Genomic DNA, 21,027 nt, shown 5'->3' on the forward strand with positions numbered 1-21,027 from the left:
AATCAGACCACAACCAGAACTCAATTTTAACCCTCAGGGGATGTTTAGTGAATTAGTTAAATAAACAATATAAAACACCCATAAATAATCAGTAAGAAACAAAACCACAACAAGGGAAGGTAAGAGAAGGGAATGTTTGGGATCGGGGTCCAAGTAATGAAAATAAACAAAAGGTCCCTCCTCTTCTACACACCTAATCCTTCCTAACACATTCTAAACCCTAACCCACTGTCCTACCTGGTTCCTAATCCTTCCTAACACATTCTAAACCCTAACTCACTGTCCTACCTGGTTCCTAATCCTTCCTAACACACTCTAAGCCCTAACCCACTGTCCTACCTGGTTCCTAATCCTTCCTAACACACTCTAAGCCCTAACCCACTGTCCTACCTGGTTCCTAATCCTTCCTAACACACTCTAAGCCCTAACCCACTGTCCTACCTGGTTCCAAGAAAATACAAGGGTGACACCCACCCGGCTAACCTAGTGTATAAAACAATGGGTTATCTACGTGAGAATGTACACCCATGGGCAGATCTACCTTTTCCCTTCTCCAGGACCTAGGTAGGGTGGAGCGCCTCAGGAGGACAGGCTGAAACACAAACAAAGACATTAACACCAATAATCAAACAAAAAAACAAGTGTCCTCTCTCTTCTCCTCTCACACGGCAAACAGATATCCTCTCTGTAATCAGCTACAGCCACGCCCACCATCGTTAGCCGCAACTCGGTACACCTGTAATGCCCAAGACAAACACACTAACAGGGGAAAAATGGGGAACAAGAAAAATGTAACACGTAACATGTGACTACTTGATAATGACTTGATCAATGATAATCATATGATGTGGCCATTATACCTTTTTTAAATAACACTGTGGTATGTATGTGAGCTCTGTGAGGGTAGACCTCTCTGGAATAGTTTTGCTTGCTGCTGATGCTGCTTGTCTCTATACTATTTCAGTGCCTGTCATCCTGTGAAGTCAAGGAGAGATATTCCAAAGGGTGTTTGAATTGAACACTGGTAAAAGCTTGTGTTTATCTATTGTACTTTTATCGGGCACAAAGAAATATTGGGTTGTTTTTTTATTGCAGGGTGTCAGCCAAAGTCTTGTTTGGTGATCTCTGACACACTAGGCCTAACTAAAACTGGTTTGGCTACAAGTCATGATAGGATGATTTCAGAAAGTATTCACCTAACATTCTGGGTTATGGGCTTTAGTTTTTTTGACCATTCTTTTGATGGAGGAATTTATATATTCTCTCATCCCATATTCCTTGACGATGATCCAATGCAACATGTTTTATTCAATCATATCCATTGTCAGTGAATAACAGATGAATAGTTATTGAATGTATTACGTTTAACTGTAATAGTTTAATATTTGATTTATTTTGTAAGGTGTTATGTACTGTGCATACTACACACTGTTTCACAATTTTCTCATTTTGCATTGCCAACGAATATGCAGCTGTTTTAAGTGAAAAAGCCAAATAAATCACCGTTATATTTGTGCCTTTGAACTTTACATTTGTCAGTTATTCTTGGGACTAAGCAAACATAATACATTCATTGCCTGTTATTTAATTGAGGGGGTCCATGCCAAGTTGCCAGTGGCGCCTTGCTGGCCCTCATAACTCTCCTTTTCTGCTAAACGAAACTTACGGATTAAAGCCCCCTCATGACGTCGTTCCTCTGATCTGAGGTAGTTCGGCTCCATGGTTTTCAGGGGAGTGACTGAGCGTTCTAGCGTTCGACGCCACCTATCTGGTACAGCAGCAGAAATCTACCCGCTGAAAAGAGTAGTCTTCTATCACACCGAGTCTTCTAAAGCATGAACGACGTGCGGAGTATTAAGAGCTAAACATATTTCTGTTGGCAATGGAACAATTTAGAGGTGAGGAGAACTATATCAATTATAGGCTACGCTTGTCGAGAGTGCTCTCCAACAAAGGAAAAACACATTCTTAGCCCTATATTTCTGTTTGGTGTGAAAGTTTATCTCTTGTAGGGGAAAAAACTATATTGAAGTCTTATCTCTGCAATCTATAACTGGAGTATATTTTTTTCCAGAGGACAACATCCCCGCCAACGTCTGGTTCATCTTCGCCCGCTCATTGGTAAACCCAATATTTGTTTTTCTTGGAGACCACAGATGAAACTTACTTTGTATTTAAACGATGTATGTAGCTACTTAGAGTTTCTTGAACATTTAAAAATACTAAATGTAGCTAATAGGCTTGAGCCATTTTATTTGGAACCGTGCATTGGCCTGCATTCCCTTGTGATTTCATAATCAACTAAACATTTTAGCAGCTTCGTTGTCTTGAAATAGGTTATATTTCAAATATTCGTTAAAATGTCTAGCTATGGGCATGTCCACAATCTTTCAAAGTAACCAAACACATCATCTGTTGGAGAGACAGGTGAAGTTGTGAATGAGGTGAGCTTCTCCTCCAAAGAGTACCACAATATGAGTCATAATACCCATAAAACCTAGCGGTCAAACAGGGAAATGGTTGCAATCGTTTTTAAACCATTAATTTTTCCCTTAGGGGATTCTAGAATGTTATGTGTAAACTTACCCTGACGTGACGTTTTGATAACTGTGTAAATCTCTCTCTGACAAGGTGACTTATTAATATATTCGCTGGTATTTACCCCCCCCCCCCCCTCCAATTGTTTTTTTTATGCTAATGTGGCTATCCTACAGAACTACAAATACTATGATCTGGATGAGACTGTTGAATACAGGCAAAGGTAAGAATCTCTGGATTAACTATCTAATGTTAGCAAAATGTAGTAATGCATAAATTGGCCACATTTTTAAAAACTGTCTTGGTCATGTTTTAAAATAAAACAATACCTGTTAGCAAAGGTGTCAGCTAGAGAGACATGCATGTATTTGTAGTCTTGCATGATGTCTACTTTGGTGCTAATTATCATTTTGAATTTGAGAGTAAATAGAGCTGAATGTATTGATTTAAAAGTCACCTTGTCTGAGAGAGATTTACACGAATATCAAAACGTCACACCAGGGTAAGCCTACACAAAACACAGCCCTTATCTGAAGTGTTTCTAAAATCCCCTATGGGAAAAATGAATGGGGGAAAAATAATTTCAACCACTTCCCTCTTTGACCGCTAGGTTTTATGGGTATTATGACACGTCCACTGTGGGGATCTATAAAGGGAACCCACTCTCCTGCCAACTGAGGTTCGTTCAGTTTGCTCGAACATTTGCTATGTTGTGAAACGGTTTGTACTGAAGGACACGTTTTCCCTAAACGTTCTTGAATGTTCTTGAACAGACTGAGGTACGTTTGCTCCGGTTTGGTGGGTGTAGCGAGGTGTGGCTTGAAGCAATGAGTGACGTGAACTCAGCAAAAAAAGTAACGTCCTCTCACTGTCAACTGCATTTATTTTCAGCAAACTTAACATGTGTAAATATTTGTATGAACATAGCAAGATTCAACAACTGAGACATAAACTGAACAAGTTCCACAGACGTGACTAACAGAAATGGAATAATGTGTCCCTGAACAAAGCGGGGGTCAAAAGTAACAGTCAGTATCTGGTGTGGCCACCAGCTGCATTAAGTACTGCAGTTCATCTACTCCTTTTGGACTGCACCAGATTTGCCAGTTCTTGCTGTGAGATGTTACCCCACTCTTCTACTAAGGCACCTGCAAGTTCCTGGACATTTCTGTGGGGAATGGCCCTAGCCCTCACCCTCCGATCCAACAGGTCCCAGACATGCTCAATGGGATTGAGATCCGGGCTCTTGGCTGGCCATGGCAGAACACTGACATTCCTGTCTTGCAGGAAATCACACACAGAACGAGCAGTATGGCTGGTGGCATTGTCATGCTGGAGGATCATGTCAGGATGAGCCTGCAGGAAGGGTACCACATGAGGGAGGAGGATGTATTCCCTGTAACACACAGCGTTGAGATTGCCTGCAATGACAACAAGCTCAGTCCGATGATGCTGTGACACACTGCCCCAGACCATGACAGACCCTCCACCTCCAAATCGATCTCGCTCCAGAGTACAGGCCTCGGTGTAACGCTAATTCCTTCGACGATAAACGCGAATCCGACCATCACCCCAGGTGAGACAAAACCGCGACTCGTCAGTGAAGAGCACTTTTTGCCGGTCCTGGTGGGTTTGTGCCCATAGGCGACGTTGTTGCCGGTGATGTCTGGTGAGGACCTGCCTTACAACAGGCCTACAAGCCCTCAGTCCAGCCTCTCTCAGCCTATTGCGGACAGTATGAGCACTGATGGAGGGATTGTGCGTTCCTGGTGTAACTCGGGCAGTTGTTGTTGCCATCCTGTACCTGTCCCACAGGTGTGATGTTTGGATGTACCGATCCTGTGCAGGTGTTGTAACACGTCGTCTGCCACTGCGAGGACGATCATCTGTCTGTCCTGTCTCCTTGTAGCACCGTCTTAGGCGTCTCACAGTACGGACATTGCAATTTATTGCCCTGGCCACATCTGCAGTCCTCATGCCTCCTTGCAGCATGCCTAAGGCACATTCACGCAGGTACCCTGGGCATCTTTCTTTTGGTGTTTTTCAGAGTCAGTAGAAAGGCCTCTTTAGTGTCCTAAGTTTTCATAACTGTGACCTTAATTGCCTACCGTCTGTAAGCTGTTAATGTCTTAACGACCGTTCCACAGGTGCATGTTCATTAATTGTTTATGGTTCATTGAACAAGCATGGGGAACGGTGTTTAAACCCTTTATAATGAAGATCTGTGAAGTTATTTGGATTTTTATGAATTATCTTTGAAAGACAGGGTCCTGAAAAAGGGACGTTTCTTTTTTTGCTGAGTTTATTTTACGGGCAGTGGCAATGCTGAAATTGTTCCACAACCCAACCACTCCCCATTTTTAACTGGTCATTCAGTAAAGCGCTGTTTCCGTTCAATTTAACATTCCAGATTGTAAAAACGTACTGAACACAGCCCTGGTCATTCTCACTTCTCTTCCTTGTGGATGTGACTGCATCCACTAAAGCTCTCCTCAGCAATGACTAGATTTCTAGCTTCCTACTGAGCCATTCTCTCGTTTGGTTAAAACCTACGTTTACTTGTTTGTGAACAGCCCACACTCCGACCAGCAATATGCTAGTTACCTTAGCCATAACGCAGTTGCTAGCTATATAATGCATTACTAGCTTCATGGCCGTGGCATTCACACTGTGCTAACCCAAGCTAGCATTAGCTGTGAGGCTTCTAACTAGCAAGCCAACCACACTAGCAGTCCTACCTGCACATAGTGGCATACACATGGCTAGATAACTTGGAGTTCCCTACCTGCCCAGGTAGTGATGCTGTCACGCCTGTGAAGGCTAATTCACAGCAATGCTGAAAAGCCAACTAGCTACTGGCCAGCTTGCTTCTCTCGTTTAGTACACCTCACGATGCTATGGTGATATGAGACTCAAGACCGGAGAAACAACAATATTCACGCAGTTGTCTTCGGCTAAGGTGGTACTAGCTAGCGAAGCTATTAGCCAAATAGGTGAACCCTAGCTAGCTAGAGGCCTTTTTCTCACCAAGTACATAAAATAAATACAATTTGCAAATATCGTCCTACCGCAACCTCCCAGTTATTTATTCGGAACAGGTTAGATATTGCTATCTGGGACACTGCCACTGACAGGTCTGTGGGTTCCTTGTGTGAATGAATTTCTCTTTGTCTAGTTTTTTTATGTTTGCAATGCAGCAATGTATCTATTTCATCTTCATGTAGCATATCACCGCTGTCTCTATAGCCTATTTTCCACCCTCTAGGAAACTATGGCGCGCCGTGCATGGCTTGTGAGGAGGAGAATCTGAATGCGACTTGCCTCTGTCTTCTAGACTACCCAGAGTGCAGGAGCCCCTTCTACACGCTCACTGTAAAGTGGCTCGTTTGCGAGAAGTGGTGTGACCAAAACAGTTCACTGTTTAGATCCATTTAGCAGCTTTCTCGGCCTGTCATCTAGGCTTTGACAACTACAGTAGAGTAACACCCGCAGTTGTGTTTCATGAAGGAAGCGTGTCACTTACGTCTAATCCCCAAGCCGGCAGGTAGCCTAGTGCTTTGGGCCAGTAACCGAAAGGTTGCTGGATCGAATCCCCGAGCTGACAAGGTAAGAATCTGTCGTTCTGCCCCTGAGCAAGGCAGTTAACCCACTGCTCCCCAGGCACCGAAGACGTGGATGTCGATTTATGGCAGCCCCCCGCACCTCTCTGATTCAGAGGGGTTAAATGCAGAAGACACATTTCAGTTGAATGCATTCAGTTGTACAACTGACTAGGTATCCCCCTTTCCCTTTAGCCCCGTCTTTGGACCTGTCTATTGTGCTTGATGCAATTAATTTCTCAGCAACCTTTGAGCAGCTGGAATGCGTGGAGTTTTAAATATCTCTCCTTTTAAAACAGGTTTGCTGATTGCCCTTACCTCTGCAAAGCGAGTGAGTGAGCTGCATGCACTTTAGTCCACCATTCATGCCTACAGTTGCCCTGGGGTTCCCCCAAGTAACTTTGTTACTCAATCCCACCTTTATGCCTAAGATCAGCAGCAATTACAATTGTATCGCCTTGGAGCTAATTGATTTCCACCGGTCACCCTTCTACTCTACAGAAGAAGGCCGTCTCCATCGTTTATGTCCAGTACACATGTTGCGCTTCTACTTGGACAAACTAGAGCATGGCAAAAGGGTGACCTACTCTTTGTTTCCTGGACGCCCCCTGCAAACGTGGGCCCCTCTCTCATCAACAGCTATCCCATTGGATTGTGGAGGAGGCTATTATATGCTTATATTAGCAAGGGTTTACAGCCCCCAGAGATTTTGAGTGCTCATTCCACTGGTGTTTTGGCGTCTTGGGCACTGTGCAAAGGCATCTCTTTACAAGAGATCTGCACCATTCACACCAACATATGCATAGAGCTATGGCATACTGTTTTTGTCTTACTATCATTTTTAGACAGACCCCAATGAGAGAAAAGATGTTGAAAAGTAATCTCTGTCTGACATTGCAGTCACGTTAATTTTCAGTTCTAAGTTAAAGTTTAAAAGACGTAGTTTGCGGACATTGAAAATGTCTATTCTTTAGGGCTGTCAAACAATTAAAGTAGTTAATTGCGTTAGTTAATTGCGATTAATCACGATTATTGAAAAAATTTGAATTAGCTCAAATTTGGCCCAAAAGGTTTTGTCAACAAAAAAAAAGCAGTGGCAGAAAGAAAAAAACCATAGCTCCTGTGATTTTGGGCATAACTTTTACATGATTTTGGCTAGAGTCATCAGCGATGTATAGGCGCAAGCATTGACTTTAGCTGTGTTCCGTGTTGTGTTCTGTGCTTAAAAGCTTCCGTGCGGAAATGTGTGTGCTTAAAAGGATCCGTGCAGTGAAGAAAATGGAGATGCCATTAACGGCGACGGACCAACCAAATTTGGCCTCATTAGAATTATACCCAGTGTTATTTGCAAGTGTATATTTTAAAATGTTATGTAGATAAATAACCACATATCACAGTAATAACGCATAAACAGTTTCTATAACCATTACTGAGAACATTGTTGTAGTTAGTGTTCGGTTGGTTGTGTCTATAAACTTTGAACATGATCACTGCCAGTTCTTCAGCTTTTGAAATGGCTAGTATGAGTGCAAGTGACAGATGAGAGCAATAATAAATAATCTATATTTTGTTTTCAATCAGAACCAAATCTTTTTGGGATTGAGTCATAATACTTTCATCATTGACACGAGATGTCAGTGAAATTGTTTACGGTTACAATTTGACCCTATGAAACCACAACAAAAGAAATACAGATTTTCGACGTCTGGCAGAGCCGTCTTTTCAACATCCGTAAAAATACGTATTTTTATCTTTCACTTAGAATTGAAAATGAACATGGTTCCAATGTCAGACACCATTTCAACATCCAGAGGAGTCGTCTTTTCAACGTCCCTAAAATATGTATTGTAAACTTTTACTTGCAACTGAAAATTAACATGGTTCCAATGTTAGATGTTTTTCAACATCATTTTGCTTACTGGGCTACCAAGAAAGAAGACTTTTATTTTTTTATTTTTTTTATTTTCACAGCCTACTAAATTATGTACTTCTTTTTGTAGTTTGTTAATTTCAAATATGTTTCACTGAGCAACACACAGTAGAAAACAAGCAGTGCTATTTTAGATTGTGGTTGATTGATTAATAGTTACTATTTTCCTCAGACTAATTATGCAAGACTCTACTCAGCAGTGAGCTCGTAGACTGAAGTGCAATAATGGGTAAGAAACTGTTTTGGAGATATTGGTTTAATGATGGTTTTATATTCTACTAATACTTAATATAGGTAATAAATCACTGTTATTTGATGTTTCTATTTTCTTATTCTACAGCAGAGGAACCTGATGAACTGCCTGTTGAAAAATGGACTGACTCCAACGTGAGCTCCTGGTTAAGAACTATTGGAGTGAAGGAGCAATACATCAAGAAACTTTATGAGGAAGAGGTAGATGGGAGCATTCTCCTTGTACTGACTGAGGACTATCTGAGAAAAGAGATTGGAATGAAATCAGGACCAGCTCTGTTGATCATCAGAAAGAGAAATGAGCTTGTAGACACCAAACAGAGAACTCAGGGCAAGGAAAAGCCTCAAAGTAGCAACAATAGTGAAAAGGGAAGTAAAAAGAAGCAGGGATCAGCTCCCCAGACAGATCAAGGTCTTTCAGAGGAAGAGAAACAAACTCATCAAGGACAATCTGTTGAGGACAATGTGTTAACCACAAAGAGAGACTGCAAGCCACGGCCATTTGGCAAAGAAGGCATTGATTTCACATATGTCAAACATAGTGTTCTGCAACCTGAATCTGGTGTATTTGATCTGATATCTCCCTGTCATGAATACAAGTCACTTGACAATGCTGCCAAATTGGACCGCACAAGACTACAGGCAAAATTTGCTAAAGAGGTTCTCAAATTCGGTAGTGGCTGCATGAATATCAGATCAAATGGCACAATACACTTTGGTGTGATGGACAGTAGGGATGATACAGGCTATGTGCATGGTGAGATAGTCGGTGTTCCGGTTTCTGAGAAAGATGTATATGTTGACGCGTTGGATCACATTGAGAGGAGTTTCTCTCGCTCTGACAGCGAGCATGTGCGACAGTGCATACGCCCACCTCGGTTTATAGAGGTCATGGACATGTATAGCACAGAAAAAAGATACGTGGTGGAGGTTGATATTGTTCCCACCATAAGCATTGTTAAGAACCGAGTGTACTCTGTTCGCCTGCCAAACTTCAAAGAGTCCTCTAACAAGATTGAGCATGAAAAGGAAACAATCTATCGCAGGGTAGGATCAAAAACCGAGCCAGTGAGTGATCAGAATGACTTCTACCAGCGAGTCAGAGACAGAGATGCCCAAAGAGAAGAGGCTGAGCATTGTCGATATGTTAACACCCCGGACATCTGCCAAGACCTTGGAAGGAAACTCACCATGCTGATAACCAGTGGCAAGAAATTCATTGAAAAGGAGAAATGGTACATTCTTGTCACTAACAAGTTCAAACCAGATGATTTGAGCAGCATTGACTTCTTGCTCAACATGAACATTTTCTGTGTGTTCGACTTTGACACAGATTCCAAGCTGTCAGGACTGTGCAGTAAATATATTGAGCACCATGCTGCAAATACGCATTTCATGCAGAACTACAAAATACCAAGTGGTATGAGCATTGGCGAATTTGTGAGCCATTTGCATTTGTTTGAGCAAACCAGCTGGATATTTTGCAATGGACGAAGCGATTACAAAGGGAATGAAAACCCCTGTGATGAGATGACATGGATCAAAACAAAAATTACACTCCTGAGGGAATCTGTTTCATTGATCTGCAAACAGATCTTGCCAAAAGGAGCATTCCTGGTGGTCTTCCTTCTCACATCCCCAGTTGAGAAACCACTTTTGCACACATTCTATGAGTTCTTCACAGATATGGAAGGTCATGAAGACATCGTTTGCATCTCAGAATCTGAGGATAACTATCAGAAATGGCAAAGTTTTGCAGAGGGTTCATGTGGAACAGAAACTGTGAACCGTTCCAGTGTTGTTGGGATGAAAATGAGCCATGTTGATGCGACACTGCAGCGAATCCAACCTGTAACATCTCGAGACACCAAACACTTGCCTATCTACCTGAAAGGACAGTGCCTTCTTGAAACTCGTGACGAGGAAAGGATGTATTCCTTGGAAATTCTGAGTGTCAATCATTGTGATGAAACAAGCGATGATTACATCAAAGCAGAAAAAGAAAACATTGAAAGACAGTTTTACCACGGGGGAAGAGTGACCTGGTTGAATTTCTGGCTTGCAGAGAAGAAGTTTGTTGGAGAAGTGATTAAAAGGGATGCATACAGGGATGTCTCCGAACTTCTCACTGACACTATGAAATGGGGTGTAGACAGACCTGTGAACAGTATCAACATCTACCATCACCCAGGAAGCGGTGGAAGCACAGTGGGAAGGCAAGTGTTATGGAACAAGAGGACCGACCTAAGATGTGCTGTTGTGAAGCCGTCTTACTCCGCAGCCAATGTATCTGAACATGCTGTTCAACTCCGAGAGTATGAGGAAAAAGATTCTGAGAAATGTCTCCCAGTGCTCCTGCTGATTGAGGACTGTGACAAAGAATACCTAGATGAGCTGAGGAATGAATTAGAGTTTGCCATCAACACTAAGAAAATCAAACAAGGAACACCGTGCTTCATTCTGTTGAGCTGCAGACGATCACATAACCCAGAGAAGATGTGCAAAGACTCACCATTGCAGAATGTAGCTGTCACTCACAAACTATCAAAAGAAGAGAAGAGACAGTTTGCTGGGAAACGGCAGAAGCTTGAAGAACAGTACCAGCCAGAATTCATTTTGACATTCGTCTTGATGAGTGAAGAATTTGAACACCAGAAGATTGTTGAGTATGTTGCGCAATTTGTGAAACATTTGCTCCAAGACATTGATCATGAAGCAGTTGTCACTCGGCTCATTCGGTATGTGGCATTGCTCAACACTTATGTTCAGGACTCATTCATTTCCCAGTCCCATTGCGAAGCTCTGCTAGCATTCACCATTCATATGGATCGATTCCGCCAGCATGCTTTTGAGAGATCACTGAGTGAGCAGGCGAAACTTGTCTTTATACATCTGAGAGATGACAAGACGCACATTAAATCAGTTCGAATCATTCATCCACTTGTTGCAAAGGAAATCCTTCAGCAGCTCCTTGGTGACCAAAAGCAGCAAAGTGGGTTGGCCATGGATCTTCTCCATGAGGATGTGCTTTTTGAGCACAGATTTGGAAAAGAAGATTATGGTAAGTTTTTGCGAGCCCTGTTCATGAGACGTTGCAGAGTAAGTAAAGGTGATGAATCAAACAGCTTTTTCTCTCCTCTCATTGAACATGTGAGTGAAAAGGAAACCCCTGACAAGGCAATCGAGCTCCTCAAGGAGGCATACAAACGCTTCAACAAAGATGCATTCTTTGCTCAGCAACTTGCTCGCCTGAATTACTCCCATGAGAAGTTTGAAGAGGCAAAGGATTGGGCAGAGATAGCAGCAAAACAAATGCCTAACAACTCTTACATTCTTGACACGAAAGGCCAGGTATACAGAAGATGGTTCAACGCCAAGTGTAAAGCAATTGAGAAAGTACCAAAAACGGCAGAAAATACAGCAGACGCTGTTGAAACTGCGCTGAAAGCAATGGAGTGTTTCAGAGAATGTGAGAAATCTGCTATCTCGGACCTTGAAACCATGAACAACAGTGGCTTTTTTGCTGCAGTTGAAGTTGGCTGCAGTCTGTTGAAGCTCGTATTCTCATTGCGTGTTTTCTCAAGCAAAACGTATGGCCATTCAGAATGTATGAAGTACCTTCTCACTGATTACATTCCTGAGGCAGTGAAGAAGCCCTGGGAGAATTTTCACAGCAATTTGAAAGGCCTTCAAATGACACTGCATGAAGCCCTGGAGTGGATCTCAGAAGACCTGAGTTACTTCCAGACAGACATCAGTGCAGATGAGGAGGAAACAATTGAAAGCTCTGAGATGAAAATAAGCCATCCAATGACATGGTTGGTGAGAAAATCCTCTGAGTATGGTAAATATTTCAGTGATGCCTCTCTCAGCATTGCCCCAAAGCTGTGCCAGTCGAACCCTGGCAGTTTAACTCCTTTCATGAAACGCATGATCATTTACCGGCTTGGTGGGGGGAATATAACTTCAATCTTCTCCCTTCTGACTGACCAGAAAGAAAGAGACCAAGTCAAAGTCCTAGAGAATATCATATCTCTCTACCCCAGCAACCCTCTGATGGCCAGGCTGGATCAAATGGATCTCGTCAATTACATAGCAGCTCATATTGCTCTGAGTTGCCTTACAACCCAATCTCCAAAGTTGGCTGCTCTGAAAGACCTTCAGAAACTCAGTCAGCAGTTCCCAACAGAGAAACGGAAGTGCCTGTCCAGTGCTCTGTTCCTGCTCATCTTGCTCTTCTGGCCAGAAGATCATGACACAGACCCTGAAAAAGAGACCAAATACAACATTGTTCTATCAGCTGTTGAGTACCTCAAAAGGAGCTACTGGACCAAAATGAAGGATATACCACAAAGGAAGAAAAGGATTTACACCCACTTTTTCCTAAGTAATGGAAGTGGGTGGGACAAGATTGTTCACAAAAGCAAGGTTGAAATGATTACTAAGGTCCTCTCCATCTCAGAAAAGAGAATGAAGTGGTTCAGTGGGGAGGTGTGGAAAATGCCAGAGATGGCAAAACTGCTCAGGACTGTGTCTGGGTGGACAGAAGATGGGATAGTGTACCTTGAGGGCCCAAAAGAGAAAAAGTTCACTATTCCTCATCTGAAAGCAGCCTCCGTTCCCTATGGCAATGAAAACATCACATTCTACTTGGGCTTCACATTTAGAGGACCTGTTGCGTACAACGTCACTGTGAAAAAGTAGGGTCGCCACCTAGACAAATCCTGCCAGAAAAGGAGTCTTATGGAATATTTCCGGAACATTTTGGACCAACATACCAATGAATGAGCATGTTTTAGAGCGCATTGTCAGAGGAAGACAGAGTGTGTGTACAAAATTCAGTTTAGTGTCAAAAGACCGAATTAAATTCTGCCTGTACATTTTTTTTTAACAAGGTAATTGTATGGATATTTTGCATACCGTAAGTGTAAAGTTATTTCTGTTTGAATGTTTTGTTGCAAGTTTTCAACCATTATGTGGACTGAAAATATTAAGGAATGTGTTGTCAAGTTATGCAGCCATGATCTGTTTTTGTTTCTGAAATGGAAATTATATAATTAAAGGTTTGACTAAATGATTTCACTCAAACCTTTTAACCTGTTGAAATGTATTCGAAATAAGGCTATAATAATGGGTTAAAAACTATATTCCAGTACTGTGTGTGAGTAAGACACTGTAACCACTTCAAAATATGAGCAGGGCAGAGTTGATAAGACGACCTTGGGAAAGGAACAGGAGAAGAGGCCTCCTTAAGTTAGGGAGAGAAACAACGGCCTGGGAACAGCTAGGCTGGCAAAAGATAAGGAGACAGGTGGTCTAGGTACTGTGGAAAAATACAGCCGCCTAAAGCTGGGTGGAGTTCTCTCTGTGTGTGTGTGTGTGTGTGTGTGTTAATATAAAAGGCTTTGTACATTGTATGAATTTGAGAGCTCTCATAAATAAACGTTTTGAACCTTGTAGGCTGGCTATCTGTCTGCTTCATTCAACCAGAATCTTACACCCTCTGGTGGGGTAGACTGAGTAGTTTAATTGAAGTTTGGTTTAAGAACATTGATAACTTAATTCACGTAACAGTTTCATTCTTGAATAATACTGTATATATTTTTTTTATATTAAATCTTATGCAGGAAGCCTGTGTAATATGATATATGTGTTGTGCCCAACATGTGGTATTTGATAACCAAACTACTTTGTACTTCTCTCATTTTATTGATAGTTTTCCCAGTGAAATGGCCCCTTCTATAGGATTTTCACATACATTTTATGTATTTTTTTTCTAACCAGTTTTAATATTGTCTTTTTGTATGAAGAATGACTAGTTCAAAAATTGAGTTACGCCTAACAAAGTTGCCTTAACTTTTTGTTTGTTTTGAATGGTTGTGTGACTGTTTCTTTTAGCAAATGTGTGAACAATGCTAAAATAGTAACATGAAATTCACACGTAGAAAAAAATACAAAATCAACATTTTAATGGTAGTCCAATGAATCCATAGAACCACATAATAAAAACAGTTGAGTTCAAACTACCCACAAGCAGTTATGTAGGCCTAAGTGCTATGCTTCTGTCATGACGTTGGCCTCTTTTGGTACAGGGAGGACAGTTGACCCCTCCCTTTTGCACACAATCCACCCTGTGTGTAAAGGGTCGTTAAAATTCCAGGAGAGTCTCTGGCCACATGGCCCATCGAGAGACACAGGAAATTTTTCCAACTCATAGAATTGAAGAGCCAAGCAACATTTTGTGTTCTGGAGAAGGTATGGAAGATTGGTGAAGAATCCAGCTACGAACTGATCCGCTTGGCACCATTTTGTGATACTCAGAAGAGACAATATAGCCATATTACCATAAAACTGTTTATATAATAGACTCAGTTTAAGACTTGCCTCATATGGGTGTATGGAATGTATTAATAAGGATAAAGCTTTTGTAAGACATTGAGATGCTATGTACTGATGTAATGTGATAGAATTGTATTTCTGTAACCAAATCTAACTCAGTCATAGGCACGCCCCAGGGACACATACAGGACCAGGCGTCATTTGACCAGCCTGTTCGATGGGCACTATAAAACACTCCCTGATTTACATTTCTCCAGACCAGGCCTACACTCCGTGGCCACATAGGTTCTACCATCTAATTCCTCTACTGAAAGTGAACTATACCACGTGGTTAACTTTTAGACTATCGATACTGACAGAATAAGAACAAGTTTTTGATATTAATTATTAGTCTGCAGCTAAGTAAATTATATCATTGAACGCGAAGACCAACGAAGCAACCATTTGATGACGACATTAATGAATGTCGCTCTGAAAGATCCATTCTAACCGAGAGAGAGAGAGAACGCGGACAAAACTCCCCAACAGAACTACTCTCCAACAAGAATCAGAACGACACATTGAGTGTAAATATATATATTGATTGCAATTGTTCCCGAATGAGTGAGCCTTCAATTGTCAATTGTTAATGAACTCTGTGTAAACTTCTCAGCTGACCATTTATGACCCATTGTTCAACAGGCCGACCAATCCTTTGTGACAATAATTACTGTTTGTATGTTTTTCTGTTAATTACTTAGTGTAGTAAATAAATGATTTTAAGACAATTGATGTATGGATGATTTTAGTAAAGACTGGGTTCGTGCAGATACAACAATTTACGACGTTTTGGAATGAGACTGGACTAGAGGTAAATACACCATTTAAACTTAGAAGATAATCGACCTATACTATAATAGAATAGAATATTATAGTACAGGAAAGTTATATTAGGAAAATTATAGCTTTGTAATCTGAATATTCTCCTTGGTGCCCCGATCTCCTAGTTAATTACAATTAAACGATTAATCAGTTTAATCGCGTGATAATAATTACAGGGAGCTAATTGATAAACATATCTTCCGTTTAATGGTACCCCCAAAGACACGACATTTGGTGCCCCCGTGGCCGCCTGGTTCAATTTGATAATACATTTGGAGCCCCCGTGTGAGGAATCTAAGATAGAATTGGACTTTGCTGTGAAATTCTATATATAAATTGTGCAAACAGAATTGTACAAACAGCCTGCTATGTAAACAAAGTGATTGTGCATTTTCCATTGAGAGAAGCTATTTAGAGTAGCTCAGGTCTTATGTGGATAGCAGTGAGGGTTGAATTCCAGATTTAGTCCGTTAGGCCAAACGGTACTATTTCTGTCGGTAAGATTAGAAGTTAACTGTCCGGTAAACCGAGCCGAATAATTTGCCTACCGCACTAAGAAAGTGTGGGCAGACCGTATGCGCATCGATATTTAAGTACCGTGTCGCTCCGGTCAGCATAAACGCTAGCAGAATATGCTGAATGGGGTTAAGGTGAGACGTCACTAGAAAACCCACCCTTTCCTATTTTGGTGCTTGGAAGGATACTCCTGAACCAAGTAGCAATAGCATTACAGGTAAGCTAACAGAGAGGGAACATTTTACCCTCCACCGTAACACGTTTAAAATTTCTCCGCTAGCGCGACGGAAGTCCGACCTTTGTACTTCCGTTTTAATTTCAGCATTCTGCACCCTGGTGGTGAAGAATTGCCAGTACATCTCTAGGGGAAATTCAAACGTGGAGCACGGTAACATATCCAGACAATCACAATTGACTGGATATGGCGTCTCATTCAATTTAACTAACAAGTGAAATTGCCAGATTTACCTTTTCAAGTGGATCTTTCAAATAATATCCAAAATTGATTGGGCGTCTACAATGAGACATGATTAACTTTTTCCAAACTTAACTTAGATGAAGCAATGCTCTCAGGTTAATTGAAAGTTAATTCCCAGATAGCCTATACAGGTTTGATATATCATAAATAGATTAATCAGTAAAATCTGCTTTAGCAAGGCACAGTCAGTAAAACCCCTTTACTGACGCTCAGCCCCAGGGAGGTGCGTACCCTAGTGGTGAAGGGTCCCAACATTTGAACTACGGTTTACACTTATGATATCCAATCAATGGAGATTGTATGGATTATCGTCTCATTCAATTTATTTAGTTAAATTGTCGAACATACCTTTCTAGGTTCTTCCAATTAAATGAGACAACTTAAACTTTGCATATTAACCGGGATGAAGCAACCTCTCAGGTAATTCAAGTTTAATACCCAGATAGCCTACCCAGGTAGGACTAATCATTGGCATTGATTAATTCAATTTGCTTTTGCAAATTCATTCACGTCCAACTTCCACAGTACTGTACAGTACTGATGGTTCATTAAAGTCTATAAATAGATTAAAATCGTCTTTGCAGCTCCCCACATTCCAAAATTTTGGAAAAGTAGGAAAAACATTTTTTCCTTTCAAATGTTCTAATAATGTGCAGGCTATCAGAGGGGGTGGTCCCCACTCGCCCGCTAATTAGTGAACCTCCACCCGTAAATGGATTGATCTCTGACCTCAGCAGCGATAACAACCCTAATTATGCCATTAGTGGAAAAGCAGACAACAATGTTTTCCAAAATCAACCATCGGGCGCAGGCCTCGTAAAGGTTCTCTCCAGTCTAGCTCTGATGTCTTGCTATCCGAGATTGCCATCTGTCCAATACCGCAGTGCACAGCTGAAGCACGAGCAGGTAAAGGTAGACATAAAGGGACAGGTGGAGAGAACCGGGAAACCAATCACAAATGCAGAAAAGGGAAAAATTCTGCTAGCTATGGAACTGCGTTCGAAAACTGAACAATTAAATGTAATTGCAAAAATGTACGACGATGAACAAGGACAAGCTCTTCAACAAAATCGTTTTCTACAGGAACAAAATCATATGCTACAGGAACAACTCGATTTAGCCAAAACTAAATACGATGATGTCCACGCCAAACTAGATAAATCTGAAGAGTTATCTACAAACAGGAGCGCTCAACTTGACAACATGCATGCTGTTTTGTTGAATGTTACTCAAAATAACACGGTGCTCCTCAAAGCGCTGCAGACCAAAGACGATCAGTTAATGAACACAATGACAAAGTTGGATGATAAATCAGCAGAACTTATTGAAGTCGCTGACCAAATGAATGATGAGAGAACTCAGGTGATGAGGTTGGAAATATTGATTTCTAAGCAAGCAGAGGAAATCTCATCACTGAATCTCTCGCTCCGTACTCAAGACCTCTATCTGCAAACCATGACAGATAAGTTTGAGACCGAAAGGAGCAGGTGTGACACTCACGTGTCCAAAATCAGTACTCTAAGCGCTCAAGTGGACTCTGCAATGCAGCAGAATTCCACCCTTAGGTACCATCTGGAGGAAATCCAGAATGGTCACGCTCTACAGCGTGACTTCCCATCCAAGCAACCGGAGCCCTGTACTCACAGGAGTGAAGACAATAGGTTTCAGACCTTGCCTCCCTCATGTGTCCCTCAGTCTTCTCCTCTTGGCCCTTTGGCACTGAGTAATATGGCGCCTCTTGGCCAACAACAACAAGGCTTGGCTTCTTCTCTTGGCCTTTCGGCCCCAATTTCTCCACAGGATGAAGCCAACCCTCTCCGCCCGCTTGGCGCAGAATACCTTGACAAACTCGTCAAGAATTTCCCCACCTTTGACCCCGTTCCAGGTCAGCCAAACGATACTGAGACGTTCCTAGCTGAAGAGGACGCGTTGGGTGGCTACGCTACGGGTTCTGACAGGGTTTACCTGTTGAAGCGAACGTCGAATAGACACGTGACGAGGTTCATTCGTCTACAACAGCAACACGTGCTAAATGACTATGCTAAACTTGCCACAGCTTTGAAATTAGAATTCAGTTGTTCTGCGACTCGCAAACACGATAGCTCACTGGCTAACACCGTCAAACAAGCTCGGAACGAACACCCACAAGCTTTCTATCATAGGCTTCGTTCAGCTTACTTTGGCCTACTCACAGAAACAGGAATGGAAGAGCTGTTACCATTCAAACAAATGTTTCTGTCGAACATGTATCCCACCTTCATTACCTACTTGGGCCCTGCAGCCCACGTTGGCTTGCCTATCTTACAACTCAGAGAGCTTGCAAGCACAGCTTTTGAGGCATCAAAAGTTCACAACGCTAAGAGCTCTGACCACTCAGTTTTGAAGTTTAACCAGGAGCACTCACTCCAGTTAGAGGGTGCATTATCAGGTATTGGAGCGTCTAGAGATGACGCACAACAACAGTTTCTACCACGAAACCATGATTCCAATAACCTCCACGGTCGAAATAACTGTAAAGTACGTAGCCATCAACATGACTACCGCTACAATCGACCCGTTCGCCACGTTCCTGCACCCAACCCACAAAAAGTGTCAGAGCACAAGGGTAACAAAGGGTTGAAGGACGACCAAAACGTAGACCAATGTTCTCCAGAAGTCCCACTACGGGAAGAACTTAAGCGAGAACAATTTGAGAAAAGGGTAAAAGATAAGTCACAAGGACTAGACGGGGAATTACCGGACACCAGGTCCACAGGAATTAACACCCATAGCATGGACGTTAAAGTTCAAATTTCTCCCGCTCTCATTCAAGACCCTATCCAGGGCCCGCTTGATCAAGAAACAAGCCCCCGGGCTCTGTCTATAGACTCTGATACAAAAGTTGCGAAGAAAAAGGTCAAACGCTTCGTTAAAGCCAAGCCCACTCAAAATCAGAAAAGTCAATCTGCTTCCATCTTGAACAGACATGGCACATCACGTCGTTGCGAACGACCACTCCACTTTGTGGGGAATATGTCCACTAACCACGAATCTAAATGGCCATACCTGGAAACAGTCCTGGAGGACTGCTTAGCTTGTCATGCGCTAATTGATTCGGGTGCGACAATATCACTCATCTCTCAAACATTGTTTGATGATCTCAAAAGGGCTTTGAAGCCAACTAAACGTTGGTTAAAAGTGGAACGATGCGACACTAAACTTCGAGGGGTCACTCAGACTACCTCGCCTCTCACATTGAGAGTCATGCTGAAACTACACTTCCAGGACGTATCGCTCGTTCACCCTGTGTATGTTACCAGCCTCGAAACTGTAATCCTGCTACTTGGAGCAGACTTGATGGATCGGTTACTCCCATTGATGGATTGGAAAACCAACCAGGTATGGTCACAGGCCACAGTGCCTTCTCCACTGACCACACCGTCTCCCCCTAACGCTAGCTGCAACACAGTCCTTCACGAGGGGTATCTGTCGAAAGCACCCCTTGAGAAAAAGACGTTTAGAAACCTCTTGGTACAAAATCCGATCCACGGAGATAGTACGATATCTCGACACATTCCATCAGCCAACCTGATTGACCATTCTTTTCATGATTTCGAGCCAGCTGTCTCTGTGAATAAGCAACTTCCCTCCTCCTTGCAGTCTTGTAATACGGTAGTTGAGATGAACTTTTCTTTCCCTTTGGACACTTCCGCAAGCACTGCGGCCGTCCCAGCAAGAAAAAACATTGATGCGCAGAGTATACTCTGCTTCCGATGATACACCTTCCGCTTTGTTGGGGACTGTCACCCCTTACAATGACACTAATGGCGTCAGTCCAGCAACTGACCCGATGACTCCCACTTGTGAAACACTTTGCGATATCACAGACCGATATCCTCGTCTCAGTTCACAGGTAATGAAGAGGTTGCCACACGCGGACGCGGTGGTGACTGACATGCCTCGACAGCCACGGAGCGTTTTGAAGCACAAACACCAGGAGATTTGGTTGAAAGGTTACAGCCACTCTCATAAAAACGCGGCCGCTGACAACTCGTACATAGGGTCCGACCTTTTCATTTGCGCATCGGACACCAACACCATCCGCTGGTGGGGGGGTCCCGAGGCACAAAGGGGGGGAATAGTAGCCCAGACCCATGATGAGCCTCATCGAGGCCGGTGGGGGGGTCAAGACTACAGACAACACCGTACGAGGCCGCCAGAGCATAAATCAAATCTAGTTGTAAACTCTCCTATGAGAACAGTGAGGAGCAGACAGGCCCCTAGACGGGGATAATATTAGAAGACATCTAAGATAGTACTGAGGTGTACCACACTGGTCGTAAAGGAAGTCCAGTGGACTTGTCCACCTCCAAAACTAATGGCATCAATAATCATTCATTGCCATGTGTAGGTTCAACTACAATACAACTAGTAAAATGCTCCAATCATGTGTTCCGGTAGATAATATTTCAGAATAAATCGGTAGGACAACTGGACCCCTTGAATACCAGTACCAATACGCAGTCAGTCCAGCA

At 42.4% G+C, this 21,027-nt stretch overlaps 1 protein-coding gene across 2 annotated transcripts; it reads left to right on the forward strand.

The window, feature by feature from the left end:
* The first annotated feature begins 1,669 nt into the window (after nt 1–1,669).
* On the forward strand, nt 1,670–13,488 carry LOC106601757 (sterile alpha motif domain-containing protein 9-like). 2 transcript variants are annotated; one of them, XM_014194111.2, is made up of 5 exons: nt 1,670–1,898; nt 2,075–2,121; nt 2,715–2,761; nt 8,240–8,296; nt 8,408–13,488. In XM_014194111.2, the coding sequence occupies exons 4-5, from the start codon at nt 8,293–8,295 to the stop codon at nt 13,021–13,023; spliced, it is 4,620 nt and encodes a 1,539-aa protein (XP_014049586.2). In that variant the 5' UTR covers nt 1,670–1,898; nt 2,075–2,121; nt 2,715–2,761; nt 8,240–8,292; the 3' UTR covers nt 13,024–13,488. The 2 variants fall into 2 exon arrangements, with proteins under 2 accessions (XP_014049586.2, XP_014049585.2); XM_014194110.2 differs by lacking the exon at nt 2,715–2,761.
* The last annotated feature ends 7,539 nt before the right edge of the window (nt 13,489–21,027 follow it).

This window comes from Salmo salar, chromosome ssa03 (assembly GCF_905237065.1).
Source record: "Salmo salar chromosome ssa03, Ssal_v3.1, whole genome shotgun sequence".
Taxonomy (NCBI): domain Eukaryota; kingdom Metazoa; phylum Chordata; class Actinopteri; order Salmoniformes; family Salmonidae; genus Salmo; species Salmo salar.